Here is a 16006-nt window from a genome sequence, read left to right on the forward strand (position 1 = left end):
GGAGTTTTACTCTCTGATCCATAACTGACAAGTGCTGGTTGAATATTTTGCATATTTAAGCAGTGATATAGCAAATTTCATTATCACTATCTAAATGTCTGTTTTTACTTCTACATCTGTCCAGCTGTAATGAATACAGTATGTGTGCATGTACTCTGGCATAAAGGCATACAGTGCACCTTAAGTACCTACTTCCGAGCTGCAAACCAAGAGTACATCCATGAACTGAACTTTTCCTCAAGGGCACGGACCAAACCTAGTGCGCATGCGCAGTGCGAATGTCCCCGGAAGTACATCCATACACGTGTAGCATTTGACAACCTTGAAAAGACTACAAAACAGCCTACTAGCTGTTAGCTTATGTCTCACAACAGACCGTTTCCACGATGCCAGTAACAAGACTACTGTAAGTGTCAGGTTTTTTCCTTTTCATTTCTAGTTGTAAATATGCGTAAGGACAGTGTAGCTAGAGATTAAGTCTTTGCTAGTCCCCTTTTCTGGCAGCTTGGTAAGCTAGCAAAACCCAGCTAACATTGGCATTTCCCAGTCTTAGACCTTCTAGCTCCTATCTTTCTGAATACAGCTGTGCAACACAAGTTCTTTATACATTTTCATACATACTGTTGGTGCGTGTTGAGGACTGACTTATGTGCTCACTGTGAAATTTAAATAATGTTACGCAACAGAAATTAGCCACCGTTAGCCAGCTATGCTAAAAACAGACGTCGGTGCACGGTTTGTAGGAAGTGAAGTAACTCACCTATGTCTAGTTATACTGCATCAGGGCAACAATGTCACCGATTTGGTTGTAGAGAGGGTTGTATTTGTCACGGGCTATTTTCTTGTGCAGTGTCTTGAAGTCTTGGTAGATGGTATAAAAGCTATTACTGCTTAGGAGGTGCCACACTAAGGATAATTTACTTTTTGTCGTTATGACCATCATTTCTATTGATAATGATAACATTGTACACACCAAATTGACTGCTTAAATCTGGGGGCATTGTAGCATCACTATAGTGAAGTCTGGGCAAAAGACAAGAGCAGTCAGGTGATCAGACAGGTCATAAACAGGCCAGCAGTGGAGTCAGATAATCTAAATCACTTAATTTAGAGATAAAATTGAAAGTTGGTGCATCTGTAATATTGGTAAATCTTCAGGAAACTATGCATAGAGAGGTTTATCCATGTCTTTTTTGTCTTAAGAGAGACCCAGCAGTCTTGCATTGCCATCAAGTAAACTCTTTGCTGCCATTTTATTCTTTCATCCTTTTGTAAACCAGATATATGGTAAGACATTTATACTACTACCAAGACAAGACATTATCAAACACACCATTGTATGCCTTCAACTGAGCTGGATGCTTACATGAAGAGATGTGATAAGAATCCAGATGTTTTCAATGAAAATACTCTGATAAACCCACTGTTCAGCTCCCAACATAGACAGCCACAGTATGTGATGAGTTGGTGAACAAAGCCTGATACTTCCATACATTTGGAATGGCAGACATCACATCAAGGTGCAGAGTGTAGTTTGTGTGATCACACCCTGTGGGTTTTCATTACACAGCTCTCTCTTTAATCACATCAACTTATGGCAATACTCAGCTGCACAGTTCTATACACTTACAGTTCTATAGGATTATTGTGATTATTGTCATTATTGTGATTGTAGAATTTACTGTAGGATGTCTGAGAATGAAATTGTAGATGTTTAGAGTCTGCCTCTCCTCTCAGATACCCTCTTTACCAGCTGGGAAACCCTCAACTGAGGATCTTCAGACCCAAATGGTTCCTGACCCTGGTGAGGCCAGGAAAAGAGCAGCCCCTTGACACTGTCCAGTTTCGCATCCCAATGGAGTAAGTTTTTATTTACACATCTTAAATTAAGTGGACTGACTACTCACTCAAACAAGTAATTAGTTCAGCATTATTAGTGTAACACTAGGGCCACCCTTTGCAGCATCAAGTCTCTTAAGAGGAATGTCAATTGCACTTATGTTCCAAGCTCCTAGGGGCAGAGTGGATGGGGTGAGGTGTTGTGGATGAATGATATGATGTTGGAGTCATTTCAACCCTGTTTTATGTATAATAGCTTTTGGAAAGTCAAATTTTATGTGATGTTGGCAATCTGTATAATGTTTCCTTAGATTATTACACCATCTTCAGGTAGGTACGTTGTACTACATATTGTCATGCCACCAAAAAGCTACGACTGTACTCTGCAAAAAGACTAATGTATGCCTGTGCTGAATCAAACAGTCTCCTAAATATTAGCAATGTCTCTTTTTTTAAGTAAAAGATGAAAAACTGTACTCTGACACCCACTTTTCATACCTCTTTAGTGTTCAGCGACTTCATTCACAAAGGTCAAGAAATATTTATTTTTCTTTGAAGAAAGATGGTTTGCAAATCATATAGGTCAGCTGGCAATCATGAGTATTTTCTATTATCAGAAATGTACCTTTGTGTTTGGTACTCTGACTCTATTTTCCCTAGGGTTGCAAAATTCTGGGAATTTTCAAAGTTGGAAGCTTTCCATGGGAATTAAGGAGAATATATGGGAATAAACAGAAATATATGGGAATTAACTAGAATTAATGGGAATAAACTGGAAATTTGCAAAATTGCAGGTTTGCTTATAACAGGGAACTTAAATGTAGTTGAAAAAACAACATCTTGCACTATAATCTTGGTTAAAACAACCAGATTTAATGCAAATTCAGCTGAATTTCTACCCTGCGCTTTGCATTCCTCAATCCCATGCACACAGCACACTACTTAATGCAGTGCTATTGATGCCATGCTCCCTGGATATACTGTGCATTCCTCCATCACATACACAGATAATGTCTAGAATCCTGCACACTACAGCCACACTACTGCATTTGAGCTCACAGACTACATCCAGTCAACTAAGTTTTGATGATAGTACAGGGGTAAATATATTTGATCCATGGTATTAAAGTTTAACCAGCAAAAAAGAAATCAAAATGTGTTTATAGAGTATCTAGCTAGCCAGTAAATCAGATATGCTAAATATAAGATAGCTAACACCGTGTTTATATGTTTATCTTATTCCACATTCATATTTTTTTGTTGTTCAATGAAAAAATCAATTAAAGTTCTACTCACAAATACAGTCAAAAATGACAATTTTTAAAATTCAGTATTTCCAGAATTACCCAGCTTAACTTCCCATGGAAAGTTTCTGTGAATTCACCAGAAACTACCACTACAGAAATACCACACATATTATTCAATGATAATGTCCATTATTATAAATTATTACCTATAAGTAATGTCAAATCTGATCTGATCTAAAGCAGTTTTATGTTCCTGGGAAATTTTATTTATAGTTTCTTTTTGTCACAATATATTTCTCTACTTACTCACTTGTACTCATACAGTACATACCATAGTACATTATTTCCTGTGAAACTGCTACTACCCACAAGTTAGAAGCATATAAATTGGTCCAAAATGGAATTTGTAAATTTATATTTGATAAAATGTTTAGCACCTTAATTGCACATATTGATGTTTTTAGCAGTTGTCTTCTTAAAGTATAGGCTGCTCAGCCTCAAGAGCAGAATTTCAGAACTGATATGCATTCAACACCCCATATTTTCAGCAGGCTGGATGATAATTATCATTATTATGAAAAATAGCATCCCACTGACTATAACTCATAGCAAAATTGACAGCGCTGTTTAAGAATAAAATATATTGTGCTAATGCCCTGTAAGGGATGTTAAATTGACTATTATGATATATTTGGCATCAAAGTTAATGTAGGTTGTTGTTTTATGAGACTACAGAAGTAGTGAAGTATCAACCAGATATGTTTCACGTTTTAGGGTGCAATAATTTGTTTTTACTGGCACTGAGGCAGTCCTCCTGGATTAGTAATATGCTGGAGTTGGGCATCATGGCCACCAGGTGGTGTGACAGCCTCAAGAACAGAAATGTCAGTACTCAACAGTATGGACAGATCTTTCCACCTTATGGCTGTCTTTAATGAGATCAGTTGCAATAATGACTTGTGAAGGTTTGACATGGGAAGTAAGGTCAAAAGTACTTTTGTTTGGCACTGCAGTGGAGATATTGTAGACAGGGAGACGTCAAACATTAGTCATGTAGAGGGTCCGATATTAATATATACACAGAAAATGAAAGCAAAATGTTTTTGATCATTCTCCAAAACCCGTGTCCAATGGAGTATGCTATATATAACACAACTTTACTGCCTTCTAATTTTGCACATGAACACTCATACATATATTTCTATACACATATATGACTAGTCATTTTGGTGGGTTTGGACAGTGCGTATTCTGTCATAAAACGCAACAGGAGGTCCTAACCAGTCAGCACTTAGTAGTGATGAGCTGATTTTGACTACCTCCGCAAGCCAAGGTCACTGAGGTTCGCAGTGTTCCTCAGGCGATGAGAGGCCCAGAGCCCACACTGGGGAGAAAAATTGAAGTTTGAGGCAGATCATCTATGTGTCTCTGGTGGGGTTTAGACCATAATCTGTTCATCCAGGTGCCTGGCCTCCCACTCTGATTCTTGCCTCTTCTCTGCCAAACTCCTAGGGTGCTTATGTAATTGTGTGTGTGTGTGTGTGTCTGTGTGTGTGTGTGTGTGTGTGTGTGTGTGTGTCTGTGTCTGTGTGCACACTTGTGAGTGTGGGTGAGTCAGTTTGTGAGAATGGTGTGTGTCTTTGTGTATACATGCACAAAAGTGGGTAAGTGCAGGGTGCGTGTGTGTTTATAAGGGTGTGTAAGGTTTTTTTTCTTGCAGTCTTTGATGCCTGGGAGAGGTGCATGGCTGATTGATATGCTGCTGGGGCCTCAGTGTGTGCTTGAAACACTGTTATGTTTTACTTTTCATACACACAATGTAGTAAATGGACACACATGGAGAGACAGTGACACTCACCAAATATCACTCCCACTCCCAGCTTATTGATGAGTCTGAGTCATTACGGCAGTGAAAGCTGTTGTAGTTATGACTCTCGGGGGTAGGCGGTGTTAGTGTGGGTAAGTTGTAGTGCCGAGCAGCTGTTAATGAGAAGTAGTAATGTTGGCGTTCACACAACATGGCCTTTATCTCAGTGACACCTGGGAGTAGATATCCATAGCTGTCTGTCTTGTTCTCTATCACTTTTTTCTAGTTTTCTTGCTTGTTTGCTGTATCACTCACATGCTATCATCTGCATGTCTTTCTCTGTCCTCTCCCTCTGTCCCACCCTGGGCTCTGCTGTTTATTGTGCTTTTTGTAAACACTTTGCAACACATCCAAAACCAATCCCTTTTTGGCACTTGTAGTTTGAGACACCTGGGCCGTATTCTCTCATAATTCTCTTTCTACCTGCTGGAGGGAAGTATTTGTTTGTCTTTTTGATTGTTCTCAAACCTTTTGTGCTATGTTAGTATTTCCTCTCTGCTCTAGAAGGAACATCATCAAATTTCTAGGTTTACACCCACACACACCTCTTTTACCTCACCTGGCATGGCTAGAGGCCAGCATTCTCACACACACACACACACACACACAAAGAAAAGAACACAACACTGAACGTTGTGTTCACTCTACTACACAGTCACATTTCATGCTACTCTCCTGTCTAATAACTATGAAACCAGACCATGCTGTGGTTTCTCACTGTAATCAGACTTGAGCAAACTCACCCTGCTACACAGCAGCTCACATTGTCTTTCCACTTTGACAACTGTACAGTACCTGTTGGATCAAAGAATGTTATGATCGCCATGGCAATCACTCTCTTTCCGTTCCACTTCATAAACACATGGCTCATGTTGGAAACTGGGTCATTTTTCACACTAATTAACCTCAGTTTATGTCATAGGAAGTCATTTAGCAAGCCAGTGGAGGAGCATAATGAACTGTCGAGTCTTTACTGACCATGTCTCTCTGCAAGAAGTGTAGTGACTCCTGGTGACCTGGTCTTTGATCTATTTCTGTTCTATTGTCAGACCAAAACCCGAACAATAAATCTAATCCTTCACACGCTGCTCTCATACTCTCAACTTCTCAACTGTCTCTTCTCTCCCGAAGTCTCAGGTTCCTCAATGGCTTTCCCTCTAAACAAAGTCTGCTATTATGATCTTGATACTTAGTGCTGAGCAACTTCAGTGCATGTATTGTCTGTGTTGATGGGAGGGTTAAAGTAGTGAGTGTGCGTATCTCAACCCAAACCTGACAATGGGCCAGGCTGACAATGAGGAGCGGCTTTCTTTTGCCTTTCATCTGTGCAGAAAACAACTCTCCTGTTTCATTCTCACCACTAAACCGCTCTGACACAATATACTTTGATGTTGTGTGTGCATGTGTGTGTGCATGGACTTTTTGGTGTACCTTGGATATTTACTGTACAGCGTGTTAATAAAGGTTACACATAAAATAAAGTCTAAGAGGCTTATTAGAACACAAAGCATTACATATTAGACGGACTGTTTAGTTGGTTGTTATTGAGGAATGCTCTTGCTCTTTTGAGACCACAGTTTGCCAAGTAAATTTGTCCTGTCTTTCAGTCAGTAATCGAAAAAGTACCCTGTTCCTCTTTGCTAATGCATTTTTCCTGTGTTTGGCATGTATAATATTTTCCACTTGTGCCATTACATAATTTTGCAGTATTAGCTGATGCAAGGGCATTTCAGACAGGGAATTCTGTTAGAAAATTAACAAATTAATGTGTGTGGCGGCTTTAATGGGGGTTTGGCAGTCACCACTTTTAAATGGGTTTTCAGGACAACATAACGAAATACAGGAAAAGGAGGCCAGATATTTTCTGATGATGTGCTGATGTAGTCAGGGTCCTCCAAATCTGCAACTATGCATCACTGCTATGTGTGGCTGCATCCTCTTCCTTTTCATTCCCTTGTGATACTTAAAGTTGATCTGCCAACCAAAAAGGCACCATAAAAATGTACATGCAATCTAGCTTCTATCAAACAAGAAGCCACATTAAAAGCCTTCTAGTGGTTTGCCAAGTCAAGTTGCTAAAACAAGCAACCTTTCCAAGGAGGATTCATGGTAGCCACAGAAGGCATGATGGTCACTGAATCATCCACATACAAAGTAAAGTTCTTCTTAAAACAAGAGGGACATGACAGTGGCAGCATCCCCATTCTTTGTATCAAATGTTGTTATAGCGTTCAGGAATTTACAATGACTGTGACATGGCATTCAGTTTATACAATGGAACACAAACACCATTACTGGAACATGACTCACCATGACCACTAATCCGACTCGAAGGTGAATCTCAATTACGAGATCAACAGTTTTTCACATTTATTAAGTTGCCCACTTTCCCACTTCTAAACTCAGTTTGTAGTTAACCTAATAAAAAGATCTACACCAGTTTCTGATGTCTTAGTCTGTAGAAATAGTTCATTATTGGTCAAGCCCGCAGGTATCAGCAATACATTGAGTATAGCCTGTAGCACGAACATGTTGCGATTAAATTGAGGATAACTGTCACCTCAGGAGTTGCTGTTTGAGTGAAACTTTGGACTTGGTTTTGCTTTTTTGTGGATAATGTGTGCTGGTGAAAAACGTCATATAGTCTCATGAACTTGTTCACTAGCAACATTTCTGACATACAGCGTCAGTATGAAGTTTAAACTAACCCAAATCTGATACTTTTACTAACATTATTTTGGTATTTATAATCCACCACCAGCAACCACCTTTTGCTGCCATAAATATTGGCGAGTCATCTGCATACACACATTTTTTTTATTGACGTCTTGAAGAAAAATCACATATCCCACTGAAAGCTGGGTTCACCAAATTCTGTTTTCCATGAGTTGATCTTGTGAGTCAAATCAGTACATGTAGAGCGACAAACTCTAGAAACACGCTGATGGTTAGCCCCTCTATTATCAATCTCTGACTGCAAAATAATTCTGTATTTATTCACAACTCTCCATTTTTCTCCCCAATGCATGTAAAGGTTAATGAATCCAGCATTTTATGGTGCCACTGTTCTGTTCAGGGCTTCCTATACTGCAAACTTTTATTAAACATATTTTATTTTTCCAAGAAATTTTTTTTGTATTTGTGATGGAAAGGAAACAGGGAAAAGGTGGGGGGTGATGACATGCAACAGATGTCCTCAGCTGGTATTGAACTGGAGACGATGGGGTTCTGTGGTATGTGTTGTAGTTGACTAGGACATCTCAATTTCCTGATTTCCTCAGCATTAGTTTTAAAAAACCTGTTTCAGCATCGACAAACATTATTCAGCCAAAAATCCAGATCCGCCTAATTTTTCAGTCAATATTTGTTGTGCATTATTTGTGGTTGATAGTGAGTGGGTGGCTATATAGGGCATCCTTTATGTACAACAGAGGCACCACCCATTCACTTGGCAGATGTTCTTTTAACACCAGCACATTAATAGACAAGTGGCAGTCTCTGAACTTTCAGAATTCATTCACCATCTTTATTGTAACACTGTCAAAGCTGCCTCTGTCCTCTCTTGCATTTTTCTAACTGTGCCCTTTCACCTACTTCTCTCATATGCTTTTGGAGCACAGGTGTAAATGGACCGCCTTAAACTACTGGAACTGATACTCACAGTCTCCCTGGCTTGGTGTGTATTAGCCCACAGTTGAGAAAAGAACATATCTAGGAGCATGTAAGTCCGCTGCAGAGGAGGTCTTACATTTGGAAACAGCTGACAGAGGTGTGTGTATTAATCTGCAGATTCTGCTCTGTTGTCACACACAGAACTATGTCACAGCGGAGCAAAACAAAGGCATCAAGTTTACTCTGCTCCTTCATCCGTGCCTGTATCCCTTCAGAGACCTATTTCTTTTAGCACCACTTGATATCAGATTTAGGTGTTATATCTCCCTTGTACACCTCCCCTTGAACAATACAGAACAATATAACTTTTTAAATTGCTTTCTAACCATGATGCCAGCATGCCTGTTTTTAAACCTGCTCGGCAACAACCGACCATAATTGAAACTAATCCATCGTCTGCGTCATCTCATGCCCTTCTAGGTTTTGTGTTTAGAGTTCTTTCATCATCTTGGGCGAGGAATCTTTGTAGCATGTGTGTTTGCGTGTAAATATATATCAGTTGCTGAGGAACGATTCCTTTAGCCCTGGCAGTTGCTGGAGACAAGTTTTCATTCTTCCTGAGAGGCAGAAGTGTGAAAGGTTAGCCTGTGGAGTCAGATGGGTGTTTATACTGGGATGATGATCAGATGCTGCCTGCATCACTATTGGAGACACCACACCCTTTGTCTAAGTTTAGCCTTGTTTATGTACACGCTTAACTTGACATTTTCTCCTCAGCTTTCAGCTCAAGGCTTTCTCTCAGACTGGATTCCAGTTTATAGCTGAGATGGAAGTCATGTATTGACTCGGGTCAGAAAGAAAGCAGCTGCCTCATGTAACCCCTGTTAATGTAGTGTACAGTATTTATGTGTGTGGATTAAGGCTGCATAATTATGGCCAAAATGATAATCAGAATTATTTTAGTATTTTTCACGATGATTCATTGATTTTTAGAAACAAAATATTTTTATTTACTATTTACTTTTACTTTAACACTGAAGGAACAGAGGGACAGCTTTCACCTCTATGTTGTGCTACACTCCTGCTAAGACTGGTCCTTATTTTAACAGAAATTGAAATACCAGAGCACTGCTTTCACTCAGTGTTTGTTGGACACAGACTTCTTGCCAGATGAAATGTGATTGCATTGATTATTTCAGTCCGTCTTTTGGAGCTGGATGGATACAGTGACATGCTGTAAAACATAGCTGTTAAGGATGAGTTGACACTTCACGCATTCATCCTACTGCAGTTTGTGGTGTTTTTTCAGATGGTTGAACGGGTTCATTGTGTTGCTTTGCAGTGCAGACACAAGTCTCTTACAGTCTTTGCTTACGATTTGTTCTTGCTTAACACCGCTTTCCCTGAATCTGTAACACTTCCAAACAACAGATGAAGATCTGTTTTAGGGGACTAGCTCTTTGCCCTGTGCTCCAGACATTACATTTTTGTTTTGCCTGTCTTCTCTCTCACAGTTTTTACTCTTTACTGCTGCTGCAGGGTGCACGGGCACCAGCGCTGGATCGATGTTAATTTAGGAACTGTTTGATTTGATATGAAGATATCACAGATGATCAAGTTTATTTAATTATAAGAATCCAAAAATGCTGATCATTATCCATTCCACTCCATTCCAGCTGCCTTTCAACACAACGTGTGTTGTCATAGGATGTGCTGAGAAATTGTTTGTGTATGACTTATCAAACTCATGACAGAGATTAAGACATGGCAGTAGTTGTGACACACAAGTCACTGAGACTCCTGAGGGCTCTGTCGCATCCTTTGGGTCCTTCCATTTCCTGCCTGTTGGGTGTCTGTCTTCAGCTCCTTTTCATTTGAGATGGATGAAAGTGGTTCTGTGGGCATCAGGAAAGGAAGAGAGAGCCATTTTACACCCGTCCTTTGTTGGATCATCCGACAAAGGACGGGTGCAAAATGGCCTGTCCCCTCCCGATGCCCACTGAACCAGTTTCGTCCATCTGCCCATCATGTCTCGTCCCGTGGTTGGTCCGCTGGTCTCCCTAGTGTCCTGCCTTCTAGTCCTGTGTATAGAAACACAATTAAAATGAGTACAAGTCGAGAAGAATGCAGTCTGTCTGAAAATTTAAAGAGCAGTGTTTGTGTTATATAGAGGGGAATAGGGAAAATAATGGATTATCTTACCACTTTGTGCTGTGGTGCCGATGTGGTTAACAGTGCTAACCAAACTGTAGCATGCGCTGCCCTGAAAAGGAACAAAGTTGATCAGAGTTAGTCCACATAGAGTACAAGTGTTCACTGATATCAGCCCCAGTCTGATAATTTTGTCATCTTGCTATCAGGTGATTTAGTTTTTCTTTACCTGGTTGGATGACACCACCAGCTCCCTCTGAAGGATGATGGGGTCATGAAAGAGGGTCCTGAACCGATGATGATCTGTTTAGAGGGACTAGTTCTTTGCCTTCTGCTTCAGACGTTTAATTTTCATTTTGCCCATCTGCTCACTATTGTTACTCTGAACTGCCGCCACAGGGAGCACTTGCAGCGATGTTGGCTGGATATTTATGAGTGGAGCACGTCAATATCACGGTCGGTCATGTTCATTTAATTATGAGAATCCAAAAGTGTGATCGCAATTAAAATTCGATTCATTGTGCAGCCCTAGTGTGGATGTAATCATTATATTCTTTGGCTCCAGCTTCTCAAATCTGATGATTTGGTGCTTTTATTTGTCATACTGTGTCTGACAGTGATTTAAAATGAAAAGAATTAAATCTAGCTTTTGGACTGTTGGTCAGATAAAACAAGAAAATGAAGACATCACCGTGAGCTCTCAGAAACTGTGAAGGCAGTTTTTTCACATTTTTATTATTATTATTATACATTATATTTCACAGCCTAAACATTTGATAGAGAAAGTACTCAGTAGGTTAATAGATAATGAAAATAATTGTTAGTTGTAGCCTTCTATGATTATCTAATCTAAAAAAGTAAAATTCATATTTATAGATATGTTTTTATCATATTAAAAAAAATCTTTAGATTTCAATTTTCCATTTGACTTATTACTGTAATTGATACTTTAGTTATCATAAGGTTGATGTGTGTTCTTGGTTTTCTTTATTCATTATATTTGCGTTTTCAGCCATAACTAATACCTGTCTGTTAAGCATATTTGTACGTGCATGGTCATCTTGTGCAGAGTAACAGACGTGACTGTGCTCGCACATGCATCATATATATTATCTGTATGTCTGTGGTGGCTGGATAATTGGAGTGGTAAAAGCAGTAGGGATTTAGAAAATGTTCTCCTCATTAATCAGGATCAGTGTTCCCCCTGCTAATGATCCAGAGGAGACCTTGCAGTCCCCAAGCCACTTTCCTCTCTTCCAGTTCTCCACAGCTGCTTTCTAGGAAAACCCGTCTCTCAGCGCAATCACTCTCTCTTTCTTCCTCTCTTGATCTCAAGTACCCCCAGTCACTCTGCTCCGCTTCACTGCCCTCTGGCACACACACTGCAAGACGGGGGTTTTGGGGGGAGGTGGGTGCTAATGGAGCAGAAAGACGCATCTGCATGCCACATCTTACGAAATACATTTCTCTCCTCTTGGCTGGGTAAAAGGAGACAAATAGGCCCGAAGAAGCCTTAACAAGTTTGTTTACACCTTTCTTCACACAGTGATGCAGAGCTCCCCTCCACCCTCACTCCCAGTGGTCTTGGAACATTATTGGCTCTGAGAGAGTGAGTGTGATCAGTGAGTGCTTAGTTCTCTCTTCTCTCAAAGGCAGCTGCCTGAAGTTGGTGTTTTGGTAGAAGGGCCACCACATCAAACCATTCTACTTTCTGTAATGGTGGAATCAAATGTGGAAATAATTACCCAAGTGTCGTAAATGTGAGCTTACCTTTCTCGATAAACGCAACTTAGCAGGTCAAATGGAAGTGTTCTAGGTCTACATCAGTGTCGGCTTTGCCAAACCTTAGCCTATTATAGAGGAAAAAAGCAATTGTTTGTACAGCATGGAAACATATATTACATCACTCTTAAGTACAAAGAGTCTTTGTGTTCACAGATGAGATTTTCTCATGCAAATGTTTGCCTCACCTAATATTGTTACAACAGCTCAAGATATTGTGCTGTGTCCTCTGAAAAATAGGGAATATTACATTATCCTATCCTATCAAAGAAACATATGAGGTGATAGAAGACGCCATATCCGAGGCACTCATGTCAGACCACAACGTTGCTATTAAGCACTTTGTCAGACGCATTTGGGAAGTGCTCTCTACCAAGCTAATCCAATTGGCTAGATTGATTAGCAGTTAAAAGCCTTTCTTCCTCTGGTCGGAGCAATCCGTTCCAAATGCTGCCCAGTGGGCTAGCTTTAGCTGGGCTGGCCCACCGGATCAGTTGGTGCCAGGCTTACTTCCTGTGTAGGGTTTCACCGGGTGCGATCAATACATGCAGACAGCTAATTGGATGAACACTGACACTCACATTTCTCTTCTCTCCACTTTATGGTCCAGAGAATAAAAGCTGAATATGAGTTTATAGGGGAGTGTCCTGTCTGTTACAGTAGGTAATATAACAGCAGAGTTTATGGGAATGCAGTGCGGAAATAGGCTGTATTATTTCTATGTCAGTGTCAATTAAGTGAACGTGGTGTTATTTCATGGCCAGTGACCCAGCATATAACCCTACAAATGCTGAACTGCAATCTCAGACATCTACCCTCACCCTATTACTACCTCACACACATTCAAACCACGCCTTACCCCACACAAACACAGATGCTGGATGCCTTACATAACCTGTGTTCTTCTTTCTCTCTCTCTCTCTCTCTCTCTCTCTCTCTCTCTCTCTCTCTCTCTTTCTCCCTGCCTGTCTGTGTATCTCTTCTCTGTCTGTTCTGGACATGTCTGGACAGAATGACCAAGTATGATGTAAAGAACTACCTGGAGAGTATCTATAACGTCCCTGTGGGAGCAGTCCGCACCAGGATACAGTATGGTAAGTGTCCACACTGCTTTGCACAAGCACATACAGAGTGGTTGACACTACCTCATGAAATATTTCTCATATACTTAATGATGTATATAGTGTATATACTACTGGACAATAATTATATTTGGCGACTAACAGTTAGTAATCACAGACGCATGAACCCTAGCTTACATCATAGGTCTTCACAGGTCCATTCTGGTCCTAGTAACTGAGACCTGATCCTGGGACCCAAGTCAGGGCTGAATCCAACTTATATTTAGTCTCACTGAGTCAGGTGGGATCCCATTGTATTGTCATAAGTCAAGAATCTCTGGGCCAATATGTCTTAATACCAGAATGGATCCAAGAGAACTTGGCAATTATATTGGATCGAGTGGTGCGTCATCATCACAGGAAAAAAATGTGTTTGACGTGAGATGGAGAGTGTGAACTGCAGTGTGCCAACAACTACAGAGCAGGTTTGTTTTTTATGCCCCAGCACCAGCGACAGCTATGGCTAGAGACACTATGTTGCTGGGTTGTCTGTCCATTCGTCCCATTCTTATGAACACAAAATCTCAGTAATGCCTGGAAAGAATGTCTTCAAATTTGGTACAAACATTACTTGGATACTTGTCAAAGGTCAAGGTCACCATGACCTTACAAAACATGTAAACTCTAACTGTTCACAAGTTAGTTTCAGATCAGTTCTCATACCTCTAGCTCACATACCAATTTTAAGATTAATTAATGAGGATGATTAGCACTTTTCAGATAATAATAGCATCTAAATTATTAATTAAATCATACTATCCGAGTTGATATATGGTATATGGTATATGACACAGGAGTCATATTTTAATTTTGGTTCTGCCTGGCTTGAAATGGCAAGTCTGCACTGTTGGTAGGTGGAATAACTGACATGAACAGTAACCCTGCAGAGGTCTGTGCCATGATATGGCTTTAACTTTACACGTACATACATACAAGTACTGAGTATGGGGAGTGTTCATGAATAAAAAAAAAAAACCTACAGTGCAGACATCATCATTGCCTGAGTCACTGCCTTATAAAAGGCAAAGCTTGTGGTGGAGGAACATTACACACACCATGACTGTACATCTATATGCAGAGAATCCATCCAAACTGTTGAGAAAGAGGGTGTGAAAGCAGTGGTGGAAACACTTGATTCATAGTGTGGAATAGCAAGCCACAAACATTTCATCCAAATGAAAATCCTAAAGTTACTGTAGCTGTTGTGAATAATTTGAACAAACACACAGTGTCATTATGCTAAGCTCTCAGCTTCCACCATGTATTAAACTGCTTCCGTAACTACTTAAACATATAGAAATATTTATAACTTGATGGAAAAAGACTTTAATCATTATCCAGTGCATATACATGTCAGTCGTATTGTGCTGAAATTTAATATGAAATCATTCTGTCTGTGATATACAAGACTATACACCACAGCCCAATACTGACAGTATTCTGAGAAATAAATGTAATCTGTGTAGCCCCATTTCCATCTGTCACTGATGTATCAAACATTCACCATCTGTGAGATGACTGTAAAAAGTTACAGCAGCTATGGTCAACCTTAATTCACAATTCAGTTGATTCCACTGACAAAAAATAGCAGAAAATGGTAGCAAAATATAAGTTGAAACTTTTGAAACTGTTCCTGTAACATAATTCCCTTGTCACTGCTAAATAAAGTTGTATTGCCATTATTATTGTTGTATTAATCACTTATTGTTGTGTTAACTTTTAAAGTTGATTTGTGATACAAAGTTTAAATGTTTGGAAAAACAACAATAACCAAAAACCGAGTCTGAGGTTTTATTAATTAGGTTTAATTAATTAAGTTTGTACAGATGAAAATAAGATGGTCTTCATATTATGGTTATTTCCACTATAATCCCTAAGCCTTTTACCAGTTGTCAGTTTTGTAAATTAAATTTTGGTTATGGTTTATGGAATTCACAGAAGGATGAATTTTGTTTTGGGAATCATAAAGTCAAATTGATAATGTTTTGGAGACTGTCAGCGGTGGTTAGCAGTGATTAGCAATTTCAGCTTGCTATATAGATGGTCTTCCCATTGACATGCAGCAGCGGGAGTGCTTTCCAGCGGCTAGTTGCGGTAGTGGTTAGCGTGCCTGGCTCTCTTTTCCCCCTAACACACACAGCTGCTTATCTGACAATCTGCTGCTGCAGCACTCCAGCCTCCAGCTGTCCCAGGACACCCCACGCTCCCTCCACACAAACACATACTATTCACTTATAAACTTGCAACTTCAGGACCCTAAGTGCCCCATCCTCTCCACACCCATTCCAACCCCAAATCCTCCCTCCTGCCCCCTTGTCAAAGATGATCACAGAGCCAAGAACAGTGTTATATCATTGACTTAATAACCCTCTTGGCTTTTTACGAGG

General features: G+C 39.9%; 1 protein-coding gene across 2 annotated transcripts in view; it reads left to right on the forward strand.

The window, feature by feature from the left end:
• Positions 1-242: 242 nt before the first annotated feature.
• mrpl23 (mitochondrial ribosomal protein L23) overlaps positions 243-16006 on the forward strand; it is a 35988-nt gene continuing 20224 nt past the window's right edge. The window contains exons 1-3 of one of the 2 annotated variants that reach the window (XM_018664305.2): positions 243-406; positions 1738-1860; positions 13510-13592. In XM_018664305.2, coding sequence (XP_018519821.1) covers positions 387-406; positions 1738-1860; positions 13510-13592 — 226 coding nt within the window. In that variant the 5' untranslated portion in view covers positions 243-386. The remainder of the gene's footprint in view (positions 407-1737; positions 1861-13509; positions 13593-16006) is intronic. The other variant, XM_018664306.2, reaches the window with a different exon arrangement.

The sequence above is a fragment of the Lates calcarifer genome, linkage group LG10 (assembly GCF_001640805.2).
Source record: "Lates calcarifer isolate ASB-BC8 linkage group LG10, TLL_Latcal_v3, whole genome shotgun sequence".
NCBI lineage: Eukaryota > Metazoa > Chordata > Actinopteri > Centropomidae > Lates > Lates calcarifer.